This window comes from Apium graveolens, chromosome 11, assembly GCF_009905375.1.
Source record: "Apium graveolens cultivar Ventura chromosome 11, ASM990537v1, whole genome shotgun sequence".
In the NCBI taxonomy this organism is placed as follows: domain Eukaryota; kingdom Viridiplantae; phylum Streptophyta; class Magnoliopsida; order Apiales; family Apiaceae; genus Apium; species Apium graveolens.
In genome coordinates, this window is record NC_133657.1 from 198,429,633 (window position 1) to 198,447,719 (window position 18,087).

The 18,087-nt window shown below is 34.2% G+C and overlaps 2 protein-coding genes across 3 annotated transcripts; both read left to right on the forward strand.

Annotated features, from left to right (window-relative positions):
* Window positions 1-461: 461 nt before the first annotated feature.
* Window positions 462-11,187, forward strand: LOC141698113 (uncharacterized). The gene is made up of 4 exons (XM_074502731.1): window positions 462-775; window positions 1,704-1,876; window positions 8,586-8,649; window positions 10,746-11,187. Exons 1-4 carry the CDS (start codon window positions 538-540, stop codon window positions 10,952-10,954), a joined length of 684 nt encoding a protein of 227 aa, XP_074358832.1. The 5' UTR covers window positions 462-537; the 3' UTR covers window positions 10,955-11,187.
* A 2,991-nt stretch (window positions 11,188-14,178) lies between these two features.
* On the forward strand, window positions 14,179-17,663 carry LOC141697407 (metal tolerance protein A2-like). Of its 2 annotated transcripts, none has more exons than XM_074501773.1 (2): window positions 14,179-14,410; window positions 16,221-17,663. In XM_074501773.1, the coding sequence occupies exon 2, from the start codon at window positions 16,221-16,223 to the stop codon at window positions 17,475-17,477; it is 1,257 nt and encodes a 418-aa protein (XP_074357874.1). In that variant the 5' UTR covers window positions 14,179-14,410; the 3' UTR covers window positions 17,478-17,663. The 2 variants fall into 2 exon arrangements, with proteins under 2 accessions (XP_074357874.1, XP_074357872.1); XM_074501771.1 differs by lacking the exon at window positions 14,179-14,410 and adding an exon at window positions 15,315-15,442.
* Window positions 17,664-18,087: the final 424 nt, after the last annotated feature.

Genomic DNA, 18,087 nt, shown 5'->3' on the forward strand with positions numbered 1-18,087 from the left:
GCATATTCAATTTTTTAAATTTTAATAAAAAACACGCATATGTGTATGTGTGTTCAGTTTTTGTTTTTATTAAATAGGCATTAAAGGATGCATATTCCTTTTGCCCAAAAGCTGAACATATTTTGCTTAGCGGAAAAGAACATGCGTGTGCTTTATAAAAATTTAAAAATTGAATACGAATATTTGTAATACATATTTCACGAATATTTTGGACAGAACTTACCGTCAATCAATATTTTGAACAATTGATATTGGAAAGTAGTATTTTGAACATTTCTTCTATTACGCATATATCATTACATGAACTTAAAAAATTTGTTAAGAATGAAGAATAATACAAACAAAAAATTTAAAATTACAATATTTAATTGTCACTCATTTTTACTGTTTTTTTTCTCGGTGAACATCAACAACCTTTTACCTTTCTTTACCTTTCTATCTCGAACTACAAATTACACCAGGAATCAAGAACCACTTCTGTGGAAAATACACACACATACACACAACTTTCATATTATCCACAACCAAGCAAGAACCATGGCTTCAACACTATCCCCAACAATCTATCATCTACCTCTTACAACTTACTCAAACAAGAATGTTAAAACCAACAATGTTTTCTCATCTTCACTGTTTTGCAATTCCTCAACCTTATCTTCAAATTCAAACATAACCCACAATTTTCTCAAGGCTAAGAAGTTTAGTACAACAATTTCTAGACCATTTGCTGTTAGAGCCATGGCCCCTCCTAAGCCTGGTGGCAAAGCCAAGAAAGGTAACACCTTTTTGATATATTTCAATTCTTTTTTGTGATTTATGGTTTTAATTTCATTTGGGTATATTTTGTATGTGTTTTTTTATGTGTCTTTATGTGTTTTATAGTACATTTTAAGAACTACATTAGGTTTTTCGGATAATTTACGGTTTTGGTTGAGCTTGTTGTGGTCATTTTTTTTGAAGAGAATGGGAAGGGGATTTAATTTAGCATTGTGAAGTGAATTATATGCGAAAGGGAAGGATTTAAGAGAGAAAAAAATGAGAAAGTGCAATTCTTTATCGATAAGGTTTGTGCAAATCATTATCGATAACGAAATGAAGTGCATTACTTTGGACAGGACCTTAGAGTATTAATTTTTGTTAGTGTTTGTGTTCATACTTGGTTGTGGAAGGTGCTGCAATTAACACAGTGCCGTGATTTAAGCCCTTCTCCTAAGAAATTGAGGTTTTTGGAGAGTGGTAACTTAAAATGATACTGGAGCTCTTTTGGTCAGTAACGTTGATTAGACATGATATAGGAACTCTTTTTATCCAGCGGTCTTGAATTTGAATTCTTAATGGCCCATTATGCTATAAATCTAAGTTTGTAGTCCAAGGTTGAATATTCTCCCAAAGAAGAGCTTATTGAGATCCACTCTTCAATTTAAAAAATGAACTTTTGATGTGATGGAGCGTATTAACAGAAGCATGATGACCTTTTATGCCCTTCTCACTTATATATCATTCCCTTCTCCTTGTATACATGTTTATCCCCTCTCCAAATACTTGAAGCTTAGCTCATAACTTAACATTGTGGAAGGGGTAGGTTGTTGGTTGATATGTGTGTGGGGAAAGCCTCACCCAGCATTTTCAATAGTTAATCGGAAATTTAGTTTTCCCCTGTTATTAATTCTGCTAATTATGTTTATATGTGTTATCTACTGCAGTGACAGGAATGATAAAGCTAGCACTGGAGGCGGGGAAAGCTACTCCTGCTCCTCCAGTCGGGCCAGCACTTGGTTCTAAAGGTGTGAATATCATGGCTTTTTGTAAAGATTACAATGCCAGGACTGCTGATAAAGCTGGCTATATCATTCCTGTTGAAATCACTGTTTACGATGTAAGTTTTTGTGTCACTTTTCTGAATTCTCTTTCTTGCCAGTTTATATTTTCCTAATTTTGTCATGTCATCGGGGTTCTCTTTTCGTTGTTCCTACTGATTTTATTGATGTAGCATCAGCTCACTTCTGCATTCTATTAAATGAAGTCCTCTTTGTACTAGAAGTTATAACTCCATGATATGAAAACATGAATATATATAGTTGAAGTTCACTTTGTCATCATACAGATCTCACCTCATTCAAATTACAAATTTAATTAGAAGTCCTTAAGTTGCCGGGTCAATACTGTGGTGCAATGACTAACCTTTCAAATTTTAGTTATATATCAAAGATTTTAGAGTCTGTTACTTACTTCCGCCATAGTTGTTGGACATATTACTTGGTATATAATGACATCACTCTTTGTAAATAATAGTTTAGTTTTACTATTTATCCTGTTACCCCTCTTTTGGCATCAGTTAGTTAGTCGTAACAGCTTTTCCCGCCCTGTACATTCTTTCGGTACATATACCATTGTATAGACTTCAGTTGAAATAATAATACAGTTAGTATTTTCCACATCTCTCTCTCATCTCTCTCTCTCTCATAATAATAAACACACACACATCTATGTTCAACATGGTATCAGAGCAGTAATGGAATTACTGTGATTGTTTTCTCTTGTCTACTTCCGCATATGATTGTTAATGGCGATAATTCATCATTCCATGATCTTCATCTTGTTCATCAGTTAAGTTGATCATTTCTTCATCTTAGATACACAATTCTATACTAATCTAGTAACTCAAGCTTAGTTTACTTGTTTCTACCTACTCTTCTTGATAAATCTTACGCAATTTTCGTAAATTTCTCGTATTGATTTGTAGTTCTTCGTAATCCTGGTCATAATTTTGCATTTTTTCATTGATTATTCTTATCGATTCTCATTTCTGCACAATCTTGCCGAGATCGTGTATATTGTTAGTGTTTCTAGTCTCCTCATATAAATCTGTTCTCATATCTCACTGCACTCTACGTGTTTGTGTTTATGACTCAACCATTTTTTACTTGAAACTTGTTCTGATTTCTCAATTAATTCATATGGCATCTACCTCTCATAACAACACTGAATCTCAATCTACTCCTCATCGATTCACTCAATCTCATACTCATCTTGATCATGATAATCCTCTCACTTTGCATTCTTCTGATAATCCTGGAATGAAACTGATAAATGACGTCTTTGACGGCAATGGTTTTAGCAACTGGAAACGTTCTGTTCTGATCGCTTTATCCGCGAGAAATAAGATTTGTTTTGTTGATGGCTCTTTTCCCAAACCTGATCCTAATGATCCTACCTTTAAGAGCTGGACTCGTTGTAATGATATGGTTATATAATGGATCCTTGGTGCTTTGTCAAAATCTATTGGCCGTAGTGTTATCTACTCCACTTCGGCTCATCAAATGTGGCTTGAACTTGAAGAACGATATGGCACTTCTAATGGAGCTCACTTGTTTGGACTACATAAAGAATTATCAGAGATTTTCAAGGAAATTCTACTGTTGCTACCTATTTCACTAAAATCAAAATGTTATGGGATGATATTGATTCACTCTGCACTGTTCCTTTTTGCACTTGTGGTTGTACATGTGGTGCTTCGAAGAAACTTACTGAATTTCAACAGGATCAGAAAGTCATACAGTTTCTCATGGGTCTTAATGACACTTATAATATGATGAGAGGTTCCATATTGATGAGATCACCTCTACCTTCTCTGGGACATGTTTACAATCTACTTCTCCAAGAGGAAGCTCAAAGAGAAATCCACTCTTCTGGACAATTGTTGCCTGATTCTGCTGCATTGAATGTTAATTTTCCCCGAGCTCAAAATCAGTTTAACAGACCTAAATCTGGGTTTTCTGATGCGAAAAGGAGTTCATTACATTGTAACTATTGCAAGAAACCAGGACATCTCATTAACAAGTGCTACAAATTACATGGTTTCCCAGTTGATTTTAAATTTACCAAGGCTAAGAAATTTGCTGCTTCTGTTGAAAGCTCTAATCCAGGATCTGATTCTCCTACTCAAAATGCCCCTGCTGTTGAAGCAAAACCATCACCTGGACTAACACCAGAACTCTGTGCTCAATTTATGAATTTACTGAAGTCTGCAACACAACAATCCCAGTTATCTGATCAATCTCAAGTCTCTGCTGCCAACTTTGCTGGTACTGTTTCTGTTCCTTCCTCGCAAATTGCTTGCTTATCGAATTCTCAAGGAAATGATTGGATAATTGACAGTGGTGCAACTGACCATATGTGATATAATAAAAATCTGTTCACTGCCTTAAAACCCATAACACACAATACCACAATCTCTTTGCCAAATGGTCAACACATTATTATTTCCTCTATAGGAAATATATCTTTATCCAATGGTCTTGTCTTATATGATGTGCTTTATGTTCCTTCTTTCAAATACAATCTTATTTCCATCAGCAAATTAACACAACAAATGCAATGTTCTGTTAATTTCACATCTGCTATATGCTATTTGCAGGGCTCTTCTCTGAAGAACCCTCTGGCTCTTGGTAGATTCTACAAAGGACTCTATCTTCTATCCTCTTCATCAACATTTGCTGCTACTCCTTTTTCTAGTATGAATGTTAGTTCAAATTGTAATAAGAACCTCCTGTTGTGGCACTCTAGATTGGGTCATTTACCCTTATCTAAACTCAAGAAATTGTCTCTCTGTAATAATGATTCTAGTCAATCTGACATTGATACTCTTAGTGCTTGTGATATCTGTGTTAAGGCAAGACAACACAGATTGCCTTTTTCTCATAATTCTGTTCATTCCACTGTTAAATTTCAGTTAATTCATATTGATCTCTGGGGTCCCTATCATACACCTACTTATAACAAGTACAAATACTTTATCACTTTGGTTGATGATTATACCAGAACTACATGGACTCACTTGCTCAGTTGTAAAAGTAATGCTTTTACCTTCATCAAATATTTTTTGTCAATGATTAAAACCCAATTTAAGTCACAAGTTCAATGCATTAGAACTGATAATGCATTAGAATTAGGATCTTCTTTAGATGCAAAAGCCTACCTTCTTTCTCAAGGCATTATGCATCAAACTTCTTGTGTCTATACCCCTCAACAAAATGGGGTTGTTGAGAGGAAGCACAAACATTTGTTAGAAACATCCAGAGCCCTTTTGTTTCAGTCTAATCTCCCACTTTGTTATTGGGGTGATCGTGTCCTAACTGCAACCTACCTTATTAACAGATTTCCTTCCAAGGTTCTACAGGGCAAATCTCCATATGAACTGTTTGATAAATCACCCACATTTTCTCATTTAAAACCTTTTGGTTGCCTTTGTTATAGAACAATTCCACCTCCTTTTAGGGATAAATTTACTCCTAGAGCTAGTGCTTGTGTTTTTCTTGGATATCCCTATGGTAAAAAGGCTTACAAAGTTCTAGATCTTCATAGTAAACAAATTTACTTTACCAGAGATGTCATATTCCACGAAAAGATTTTTCCTTTTGTTAAAATTGTATCTCATACATTCTTTCCGCAACCTGTCCCTGATACCGAATTTCCACAAGATATTCTTCTGCCACACCATGATTCTACATCTCCTATGTCTCTCATACATAACAATTTTACTCACATTTCACAAAGTTCTGTACCCGATACTGATTTTTTTGATAATACTGATACTTCACCTCAAAATCATTTCACACCTCCTCTTGTTAGAAAATCTACCAGAGTTCATCAACTCCCTACCTATCTCAAAGATTATGTGCATTCTTTTCCATCATCTTGCAAAGCTAATGCTTGTGAAACCTCCTGTGATAACACAATCACATCTTTATGTATATCTCACACATCCTCTCCTGTTCAGTCCATTTGTTGTAACAGTGGTTTTCTATCTTTACCTCCTGCTGAGCCACAGTCTTATGAAGAAGCATCTAAATTTCCTGAGTGGCAACAGGCTATAGCAAACGAATTTTCTGCCTTGGAAGCTAATAATACATGGTCCTTAGTTCCTCTTCCTCCTGGCAAAAAGGCCATTAGTTGCAAATGGGTTTTTAAAGTTAAGCATCATGCAGATGGTTCTATTGAGAGATACAAAGCTAGGCTTGTAGTTAAAGGTTTTACCCAAAAAGAGGGTATAGACTATTTTGAAACTTTTTCTCCTGTAGTCAAAATGACCACCATAAGGAGCCTAGTAGCAGTTGCTGTTAAGAAAGGATGGAAAATGTATCAACTTGACGTTAACAGTGCTTTTCTTCATGGAGATCTCCATGAAGATGTTTATATGAAACCACCCCCTGGTCTTTTCCTTTCTGATCCTACTTTGGTTTGTAAACTCTTAAAGTCATTATATGGCCTCAAACAGGCCTCTAGAAACTGGTTTTCAAAGCTTAGTACTGCTTTAATTTCTCAAGGCTATCAATCTTCTCAAAATGATCACTCACTCTTTTACAAAAAGTCTGGCAATTCTGTTGTTTATATGGCTGTTTATGTAGATGATATAATGGTTGTTGGGAATGATGACGTTGAAATCTCTCACATCAAGTCATATTTGGACTCTGCTTTCAAGATCAAAGATCTGGGGTCTCTTCATTACTTTCTCGGTTTAGAATTTTCAAATGTTCCTGATGGGATGGTTGTCTCTCAACAAAAATTTGCTACTGATCTTCTTACAGAATTTGGTCACTTGAACAGTCCTCCCGTGGTTAGTCCACTTGACTTATCAGTCAAATTATCACCAACTGAAGGTGACTTATTCTCAGATGCTGCTTTATATAGAAAATTAGTGGGAAAGTTAAATTTTCTCACTAGCACTCGCCCAGATTTGGCCTTCTCAGTACAACACTTAAGCCAATTTATGGCTACACCAAGGCTCCCTCATTCGCATGCTGCATTACATGTTCTCCGATATCTAAGTGCTAATCCTTCTCAGGGTTTGTTTTTTAATAAATCTTCTAATATTCAATTGGAAGCATATTGTGATGCTGATTGGGCTTCCTGCTCTCATACTAGAAAATTTGTCAGTGGTTATGTTGTTTTAGTTGGGGGTAGTCTAGTCTCTTGGAAATCAAAGAAGCAGCATACCATTTCCTTGTCTTCTGCAGAGGCCGAGTATAGATCTCTTAGACGAATTACTGCTGAACTTGCTTGGTTATCTCGGTTATTACATGAACTAGATGTACCTGATATTTTGCCTATTTATGTCAAATGTGATAGTCAAGCTGCAATTTATATAGCCAAAAATCCTGTGTTCCATGAACGAACGAAACACATCGATATTGACTGCCATTTTGTACGGGAAAAACTTCTTGGAGGTCTCATTTCACTGTCATATGTCCCAACTTCCCTGCAACTGGCAGATGTGCTCACAAAGCCTCTTACCGGACATCAACATAGCTCTGTCATTCACAAGTTGGGTGTTCACTCCACCTCCAACTTGAGGGGGGGTGTTGGACATATTACTTAGTATATAATGACATCACTCTTTGTAAATAATAGTTTAGTTTTACTATTTATCCTGTTACCCCTCTTTTGGCATCAGTTAGTTAGTCGTAACAGCTTTTCCCGCCCTGTACATTCTTTCAGTACATATACCATTGTATAGACTTCAGTTGAAATAATAATACAGTTAGTATTTTCCATATCTCTCTCATCTCTCTCTCTCATAATGATGAACACACACACATCTCTTGATGTTCAACAATAGTCTTCAAAGTAAGTTCCAAAAAGTTTTAAGTATTTCATTCAACGCTAGTAAATCATGTCATCCTCTTCTACTTCCTGCACCATAGAATTGCAGCAATTATTGTATTTTGAGATTTTCACTATTTCTATTGCAAGCTCTAAATGAACAACTTGAAGGGAAAAATTATATTGACTCAGTTGTAGTAAACTATTCGTTGATACTTGAATCAACGGTACCATCTAGTGTCAGAGATTTTTGGAAGTTTTAGTGACTTGCGAGGTTATTTTTTTTATGCAATCTCTAAAGGCTGGAAATTTTGGTCCCTGTATAGTATTTTTCATGAGCCCTAGACCTGTTTTTTACAAGGTCACCTTCGTAAACTAGCTAAGAAGTTGAGTTGGACCAGTGTTATAGAATGTAGGCACCCAATTTATGACCAAATGGTCATGGGTTTGACAAGGCTGCATACATTCTACTCTCGCACACCCTGCTCTTCGAGCGGGATTTAGACATATAGTGGGGAGGGTACATCCCTTTTCCTTTTTTTGCTAAATATCCGTTTCCCTAATTTTTAGTTAACTTTCTTAAACCAGCTTTCCTGGCGAAGCTACTTCTCATCCAGAACAAGCCCACACATATTCTGTGAATACATGCAACAAATTTTAGAAATTTAAAATTTCAACTCAGGACTTCTACCGAAAACTCTAGAAAGAGTGCGAAACCCACTTCAAAACATCAACTGAAATATCATGAAACATTTTTGTAACTAAATTTACTGCCAAGAACGATTTTCACATTTTTGAGAGGTTTTGGCACAAATTTGATACCTTTTTGATTTTTAGTACTCATCTATCTCATTATGGTGTGAGATTTATTAAATGAAAAGTGCTAAGAGCTTGACGAGACAATTTAGACCGGTTTCAGGGTCATATACTTCAGTACACATACACTTATATTTCGTATGTTTACATTATTGCTTCTATTTCAGGACAGAAGCTTCACTTTCATCTTGAAAACTCCACCTGCTTCAGTACTGCTTCTTAAGGCTGCAGGTATGATAAGTTGTCTAGAAGTACTTATTTTGATCAGTTGCCTTAAAGTTTCGTAGTTCTACAGTATCAAGCATATTTCTTGAAATAATTAAAACGATGTACTTTTATGATGTTTCTACCAAAGTCAATACATTGTTACACTTATGTTTATGGTTATCCTGTTGTGAGGTAAGGGCAATAGTGCGATTTCTTGAAACTGCTACAGAGTTTTATCATAGATTTACAATAATCAATGTATTTTGATGCATCACTTTATCATAGAAGTATTAAAATTCTTATGAATACAAAGAGATAGTGGTAATACGGACAGTGTCACACTCTATATCTATGCTTTCAAGTTTTCGAAACTATTAATGTAACAGCTCATGTCAAAATCCATGTCCAGAACTTAAAAATTGGACTCCCTCCTTCGAAAACCATCTGTGGTAAAATTATCTCTTATGCTAATGGTAATCGAATATATAAATTACCTTAGTAGGAATAGAGGATATCAGTATACATTGAAATTGAACGGTAGAGGGAATCCTTTTTCTTTTTTGGGGGGGAGGGGGAGAGGGGGGTAGCGTTCTTTAGGTTTGATCCCTTTGGTGCGAGGTGAAAAATGCATAGTAAGCTGCTATCGTCCTGTTGAGGCCATATAGATACAGTGAAGCCTATCTAGAGATGTTAAATAACATCGAACACGTGTATCAAGATCATCAAGACGTGGAAATTAAAAGATGAATCTTACGGAGTTTTACATGTGAAACTCATCACTTGGGCACCACAAATGATGTAGGTCGAGCCTCGCCTCAAATCAAAGCTCATTGTTCTCAAAGTAGATGGGTTTGGGATGTTTGGCTACATAAAATCTTTCTTTTCTAACTTCCCTATCTAGACCAGTAAACGACTCTATAGTTTGTTTTCTGGAACTTAACAGGATACAAAGTTTTTTTGTGTGGGTGACTTACCTCAGGGTAAAAGTCCACTGTGTAGTGTGTACCTCAACTATATAAACTGCCGTTTCATATCTCCGGTAATGGACAATTCTTCCATATAATGACACAATAAACATTGTGTGGCATTTTACAATTCTACATCTTGTAACTGCTTCAAAATTATAGATGCCAATTGCTGAGTCACCAGTCAAGTCTTCATTCTTTAAGTAGTCTTAAAGTGAATGCATTACGTGTTAGTTCCTCCTTAGCAGAGACTTAATATTTGATTGTCCCCTTATTGTGGTTAGCTATTTTGCGTCCTCTCTTTTGGAATCTCATTGCGGGTTGATAATGTATCTTATATATCACTTGAGGTAAAGTTAGACTTCTGAGAAGCTACAATGCCAAAAGGTTTGATTACTTGAAACACTGTCTTGCTAAGTGTTATTAAAACTTTTTTATAAGAGGAAATATTAGAATCCTTGTTACATAAAATACATGCTATGGATTCTATGGTCAACAAATTATGAAAAGAAATGACCTAAGTTGATAGAAAACAGAAAGTGTCTAATGTCTGCAGTCCTTTGGTGGAATTGATGGTTCATTTCTGAAGTGCAATTCCTACGCAGCTGCCAAGTTTTTTAGGAAAAATAGCCAATATAGTGTTTTTCTTGCCTTGTACCGTAAAGAGCGCGATACTGCTTGTACCACAAATCGCAGTTGTCTACGGTTGTTTTATGTACTTGATTATAGTGATTTTGATTTATTCTACTTATTTGGCAGTAGAAGTGATAAACAATCAATAAATAATCGTTGTATTATTGTATGCTTTTATTAGGTAATAATTTTAAGATGAAACAGCAGAAACAAAAAAAATCTTAGGACAAGACAGCGGTTCTAATTTGGTACCAGAGATTTAGAATCTTCTTTAAAAGCAAATTCACTACCAGCCCAAGTTTGAAACAGTGCCTCAGAAAAAAGATTACTTAGAACTTATATACTCCCCTCCTTCCCATTTATATCGTCACTTTGACCAAATTTTGGTCAAGTTAACTAATGATACAATTATTTTCCTGGTAAAATGATACAATTATTGTTGTTTCCTGACCACCTGCTTATAATTAGGAATTGCAAAAGCAAGCTTATTGAGCTGATTCGTAAATCTGAACAATTTTGCAGGAGCAGAGAAAGGCTCAAAAGACCCAAAACTAGAGAAAGTCGGGAAAGTCACAATTGACCAGCTGCGCACCATTGCAATTGAGAAATTGCCAGACTTGAATTGTTCAAGCATAGAATCTGCAATGAGAATCATAGCTGGTACTGCAGCTAATATGGGTATTGATGTCGATCCTCCTATTCTTACCCCCAAGATTAAGGAACTTGTGTAGCCTCTCTTTTTTCCATCCCCCGTCGCCCATTCACCCAACACAAACACATTATCGTTTTCCTTTGTATGTTCCTACTTTAATCGTAGTATAGGCCTTTCAATTTCTTCTAGCTTCATTATACGTTAGTGTGCATCAAACTCAAGTCATGTGCAAAATGTTGAGCCCTGATGATGATTTTCAAAAGTCTGGTTGATGTTGATTTATGCTTGCAAATTCACATGGCTGTCAATTTATTTTGTTTGTGGTGACTGAGATGTAGAAGCTGATGACTAATAAACAATAATTGCATAAAAAAACAACACAAATAATTCAAAGTCACCATCCACAGATTCTTTATTAATCAGTAAAACGGCAAGACATCATCATTTTAACACTTGTCTTTTATCATTTGGTTGCTTCTTGTCTCTGAAAATTGTAAGAAAATTGAAAAATCTAAGAATTCAATAGCTGATTTTATGGGTTCTGTACTTCTGTTGTTATATTTAAGAAATTCTGTGTAATTCAGATTATTCACACCTCCTAAGCTATAGTCCAAAAACTCTCTCTATCAACAAAGTCCAAGAACAATTTACAAAATAGAAATAGACAGTTGGATAAAAAAAAAATGTGTGTGAGTATTTAAATTTGTTATTAATAGAAAAAGTAACAGGTCATTACACAAAAGAAGTTTTGTTATTACTGTAATTGTTTGGGTGCATCTGATGTTTTACTGGTTCACCAGTACACTTTGCCCCCCAATTTTGACGTTTGACCGTAGCCTTTTACTTGCTTTTTTGTATTATTGTTAATCTAAGTAAGACCTTACAGTTACTTTGGTATGTTTGTTGTCGTTTTTATCTTTTACGTCCACAAAATATACGAGTATCTTGGAGAGTGGTTACTGAACGATTGCTAAAGTTGATATTTTTATATATTTTTGGCGGTGTTACAGTAAAGATGGAGGGATCGATTTAGAATTAATTAAAAGAATTAATCGGAGTAAAAATTGAATATATTATAATATTAAAATATTATTTAATATATTATTATGATGATATTAATTATTTATCAATAAATATATATTTATTATATAATAAATTTCATAAGTATTCATATTTAAATTAATATAGTATTCTAAATTTAATAAACCATTTTATGTATTCCAATAAAGAAAAGCTTATAAAAATTAATCAGAATCAAAAATCAGATCGATCAACTATCTTGCAGAAAATTAATCGGGAATAATCGGGAATATCAACTATCTTGATAATTAGGAATAATTGGTTAAATCGGAGATTTTTTGTCATCTATATATTGGAGTTGGTAAATTATCATGAAATTGACAATTTTTGACAACTTTTTGAAATATAATTAAAATAAAGGGGTTGTCAACTAACTAACTATCTTCAAAGCCTGGCTGAAAATACTACGACTACAAGCATATTCTGTGTATAAAAAGTCGAAATTTGAGCCAATGTCCCGGCAAGTGAAAAAGTAGTGATAATATTTTATTGTTAATTGTAATTTTCTGGGTGCCTTATCTGTTCTGACTTGCCATATCATTGTATGATACATGTGGTCAGATATTTGTTGCAGTGCTTTCTCCCATTAGATTTTATACATCATTTTTTGACATTTTTTAAATACTTGTTTAAAGTACAGTTTTATAATATATTTTTAAATTATTATTTTTGAATTAAAATTTTATGTTTAAACTTTTATTTAAAATAAAATTTTTAAAAATATATTATAAAACTAAATTTTATAAAAATCTCAAAATACGTGTAAACAGTACTCTCATATATATCCTAATGGAACATACGTAGTAATTTTCTTTGTACCGCATTCGTTTTCAGACAGTACAATATAATAGTAACTTCATAGATGTACTTTTAATTCCTCTGTTTGATTGGTCAAAGACCTGTTTAAGGGGTCAAATTTATTTAAATTCACTTGAATTTCACTAAACGTTTAAATATCTAATTTTACATTAATCAATATATTTATATTTATAATTTTGCTTAAGCTCCGCTTAAACATTTATTTTAGAACAAGTCTAATACAAGATGCAAAATATTTATAACTATTACTATCATTTAGCACAACAACATTCATCTCATTTTATTTTATTTGATACTAAAATAAAACTTCAACTTCAATGCTAGATGCATTTTGAAACCAAATATTTTTTAATTTACCTAAATTTTGTCATTTTACTCTAAGTTTTATTTAAAGCACAACAACATTCATCTCATTTATGGTAGTTTGATGATATGGTTACATACATAAATATATCATTGGTTTCAAATTTAAATCAATTATGCATATATGCATATTTGCATCCAAGTATAGAAATATTTTGAAGTTGAAACTTTTGATATTTGGCTTCAAATTATAGAAAAGATATCACTTATAACAATGTATTGGACTTGTTCTTATATGATTTTTAAAATACTTATAGTAGATGTCTGATTCATGATATTTGATAGAGAATTTTGTTTTTCTAAACCTAAATTAGAGCCGTAATCGGGCCGCTCACAAGTTTGCCGGACTGAACTCGGTTCATTTAGCTAAATAAGCTAACTCAATTCGATTTGTAAATTAAAAAAGCAAAATTCAAGTAAAAGTTTAAACTTTTTTTTATGAGAGAGTAGAAGTTTAAACTTGATTAAATATAAAATTAAACGAGTCAGCTTATTCGACTCGTTAAAAACGATTCATTAAGCTAAACGAGCCTCTTAGTATTAAACAATTCGAATTCATGTAGAGATTTAGACTCAATTAGTTAAACTTGTTGACCCGACTCAACTTAACTAAAATCGGTTCGAATTACGCTCGGCTCAAAATCTGGCTAACTCGACCGAAATTACAAGTTTACAACCCTACCTCAAACTCTTTGGATATGATTTTTTTTTGTGGGGAAATTGTGTACGTAAAATCAACTTTATTTTTACTATCGCATCTATATTTAAGTAATTAAATATAAATATCTTATAAAAATAAATCAAAAACAAATTAAATAACCTTTTTAATTAAAAATTTAAATTTAATGAATAAAAAACTTTAAATAATCAATTAAACAATTGATAATTCAATTCTAAAACCATACCCGTTCAACCCTACCATAAATCAAACTGCAAGGCTCCACAAAATGACAATAAAAACCACAACCTTTTTATAATTCTTTTAAATATAATTTATATCATTATAAACAATTATTAATTTTATTAATTTTCGGGGTGAGCGAAACCGAAACCAATTTCCTTTTTAACCCCATTCCCTCTTCCCAACTGATTCGATTCTGATCCCTCCCTTCAGAATATCCCCCTTTTACAAAACCCTAGTGGCCTTTATATAAACCACCCTACACTCTTTGCCACCTATACACACCTATACTTACACCTATACTTACACCTATACACACAAATAATTCACTCCTCCGTTCATCCCTCTCGCTCCACCTCCTTATCCTGCAAGGTAACATCTATCTAACTCTTATAAATTGTGTGTGTGTGAAATTTTTTTGTTTATATTGATGTTGTGTTTTGTTTGTGTTCATTATGTATGTGATGATGATTATGTGGATTTGATTGGTTGTTGATTTATGAATGAAGCTGGAGATTTGAATTGAGTTATCGAAAATCGAATTAATTACTAGGTTGTGGATAGTTGTGGTGTTGTTGAGGTGGCCTTATCCTGTTTTTTGGTTTGTCTGTTTTCGCCTTTTTGTCAAGTTGTTATTTTCTTTCTTGCTGATGGAATATTACGTAATTTATTGTGTGAAGCTTGTAGCCGTAGGCTGTTTGTTAGTGAAACGCTGTTTGTTAGTGAAATCGTAGTTTGTTTCGTGTATGTATGTATTTAATTATCGGATTACGGATATGTATGATTATATAAATAAATCTATTTTTAGTGATGAATAGTGTAATCGAGTTGTTATTCCTTTCTGGCTGATGTAAAATAAAGCTTGTAGGCTATTTATTAGTGGAATTGTAGTTCGTGTTGTGTGTGTGTATTTAGTGATCGGATTACTGATACATTGTTTGATTATATAAGAAAATGTTGTAATCTATAGATATAAGTAGCACATTTTAAACTATAGTTTTATTTTTAGAATGGACAAATATAATCTGATATATTGATCAATTTAATTCATTTGTGCATAGTGATTTTTATATGATTGAATTGTATACAAGCAATTTATTGTATTTTGTACGGTATTTGATGGTTGTTGAGTTAGGAAGTGAAAAAATGAGCAAAGAAATTGATTTGGATGACTTTAAATAATATATATTATAATATGGTTTGAAATATTTAATTATAGAAGGTTCACATGTAAAATGCGGTTGATGATGCCACAGTGGGGCCGATGGCTTTCCGCAATTCCGCGCCAAGTGTGCATATATAGACACATCCTTATGCTTATCATCATATATGTTTCAAGTTTCTGTTTCAAGATTTGGGATTTTCTTCCATTTTATTTTCGTTACGTTCTCCATTCATTTTAAGGTATGCATATGTTTTATTGCTATAGATGTGTTTGAGAATTATAGCTATAGTGCTTTGTTTTGGTTGTGCGAAATTACTGAATGTGTGGGTGAATGTTAATGGCTCTTAAAAACAGTTTTAGTTTATAAATATCGAAGAATGTTGTTTTTTTGTTCTCCTTGTACTTGGTGTTACTAGACATAGTTTAAGAAACAAATCGTGTCATGATTCCAGTTCAGACACATCTTTTGAGCATCTTCTTATGAGAGCCTTGCTTGCTTGGAAAATGAAGTCCAATTATGGTAATATATGATTTACCCCATGAATGCAGTTGATTTATTAGATGATATGATTATCGAGAACTTTTACGTGTTCATAGATCTGACCATGAAGCCGCTTAGTATTTAAAATCGATCAGAACCCTAATACTCCTTCATTTTGCAATCTCTGAACTATGTTCGGTTGTTTGCTAATCTCTGTTCAAGACTTTAGGTTTTACCCTTGGACTGCTTCTGACAACTGTGACCTTTGGTCTGTTGTGGTACTCTTACTTTGGGATTAATGTATGTTTATTATGGCTTCTAATATCGTTCTTCTTTAAAGTTTTTTTGTTGTGTTATTTAGTCACATTTTGTCTACTTAGATTGTTGAACTTTGTCTTACGTGATCTATTGCATTTTCAGTTGATATATTCACCTTCTAATTCATAGGCAGCAACTAGTTATATATTTATATTTTCAGCTTTAAGTTCTAATAATATGGATGTCATACTTAACTCATTTTTATTGTAAACATTCAGATGGATACGCATCATTCTGAACAAGGACACATCGTGGAGGTATGTGGAGATCTTCAAGTTCAAGAGAGGACATCAGGTGTGAATAAAATTTGTGATGGAGCACCATGTGGATTTTCTGATTCTTTATCCAGTCCCAAAGAAGCGAAAGAACGTAGTGATTCCATGCGAAAGCTTTTGATTGCTGTTGCTCTATGCATCATATTTATGACCGTAGAAGTTGTTGGAGGTATTAAGGCCAACAGTCTAGCTATTTTGACAGATGCGGCTCATTTGTTGTCAGATGTTGCTGCTTTTGCAATTTCATTGTTCTCACTGTGGGCATCGGGATGGGAAGCTACACCTCGTCAGTCTTATGGTTTTTTCCGAATTGAGATTCTCGGAGCATTGGTCTCAATTCAAATGATATGGCTTCTTGCTGGGATCCTTGTCTATGAAGCCATTTCAAGATTCTTTTATGAAACAGGTGAAGTTCAGGGCTTCCTTATGTTTCTTGTTTCTGCTTTCGGTCTAGTGGTTAATATTATCATGGCTGTTTTGTTGGGGCACGATCATGGCCACAGTCATGGCCACGGTCATGGCCACGATCATGGCCACAGTCATGGTCAGGATCATGATCATGCGCACGAGCACAACCATGAGAACTCTGATGATATGCACACCCATGGAGTGACAATCACAACCGAAGTGGTGAACAAAGCGGGGCATTCCAAACATGATAAGCATCATCACCATGCTCATGGAACAGATCATACCGTACCTTTGCTTGGTCCTTCCTCTGAATCTGAAGGTGAACATAAGCAAAAGAAGCAACGCAACATCAATGTTCAGGGTGCATATCTTCATGTATTAGGGGATTCAATTCAGAGCATTGGGGTGATGATTGGTGGAGCACTTATATGGTATAAACCTGAGTGGAAGATCATTGATTTGATATGCACACTCATCTTTTCCGTAATTGTTCTGGGAACTACTATCAACATGTTGGGCAACATATGGGAGGTTCTGATGGAGAACACACCCCGAGAAATCGACGCAACAAGGCTTGAGAAAGGACTTTGTGAGATGGACGAGGTAGTTGCAATACATGAGTTGCATATATGGGCAATTACAGTAGGCAAAGTGCTACTAGCTTGTCATGTAAAGGTGAAGCCTGAAGCTGATGCTGACATGGTACTGGACAAGGTTGTGGATTATATCAAAAAAGAGTATAATATCAGCCATGTAACTATACAAATCGAAAGAGAGATGCAAACTTGATGTTATGCAGTCAGTGTCTTCTAACTAGGCTATGGCTCGGGTTCTTGTATTCAGAGAAAAAGGCCCGTTACATCGCTTGGGGGTATGATTTTCATGTTTTATAAATGTGATGTAATAATTTGGGCAAGATGATTTACATTATGTGTACTCTTTCGTTTTCATGGTGTTTTCAGTCCTGCTTATGAAGTTCTTTTGCCAGTAAATGTTTAAATTTCGATTCAGATCTGGAATCCCCTATGCATGTGTACTGCTTTACAAGTTTCTTGATGGGATGGTAAACAATATCCATTACGGATTTTGCTTCCCATTCTCTTGAAACAGTTGAAGTTGACACATTCACAACATTTTTTTCCCATCTAATCAAGTGGATGCTTTTCTTTTCTTGTTCGATTTTATAAATTAAGGCTCGGTTAGTGATGGCAAACGTTCTTTTCCTCATAAATCTAAGCCGGAGAAGATTTATCAGTATTCTGTTTGCTCTTAAAATAGGTTTCTTCACACACTGTGCCGGGTAGCACCATCTCAGCCTATGAAATTGATACAATTTGATCTCAAGTATACAAAAATACACAAAATACCCATGTAGAACATGATGCTGTAATATTTAGGC

Coding starts and splice junctions, on each gene's coding strand:
- LOC141697407 (XM_074501771.1), top strand. CDS start 15,368: ATGTTTCAAGTTTCTGTTTCAAGATTTGGGATTTTCTTCCATTTTATT. Junction 15,443..16,220: donor CGTTCTCCATTCATTTTAAG/GTATGCATATGT, acceptor GTAAACATTCAG/ATGGATACGCATCATTCTGA.
- LOC141698113 (XM_074502731.1), top strand. CDS start 538: ATGGCTTCAACACTATCCCCAACAATCTATCATCTACCTCTTACAACT. Junction 776..1,703: donor TGGTGGCAAAGCCAAGAAAG/GTAACACCTTTT, acceptor TATCTACTGCAG/TGACAGGAATGATAAAGCTA. Junction 8,650..10,745: donor ACTGCTTCTTAAGGCTGCAG/GTATGATAAGTT, acceptor ACAATTTTGCAG/GAGCAGAGAAAGGCTCAAAA.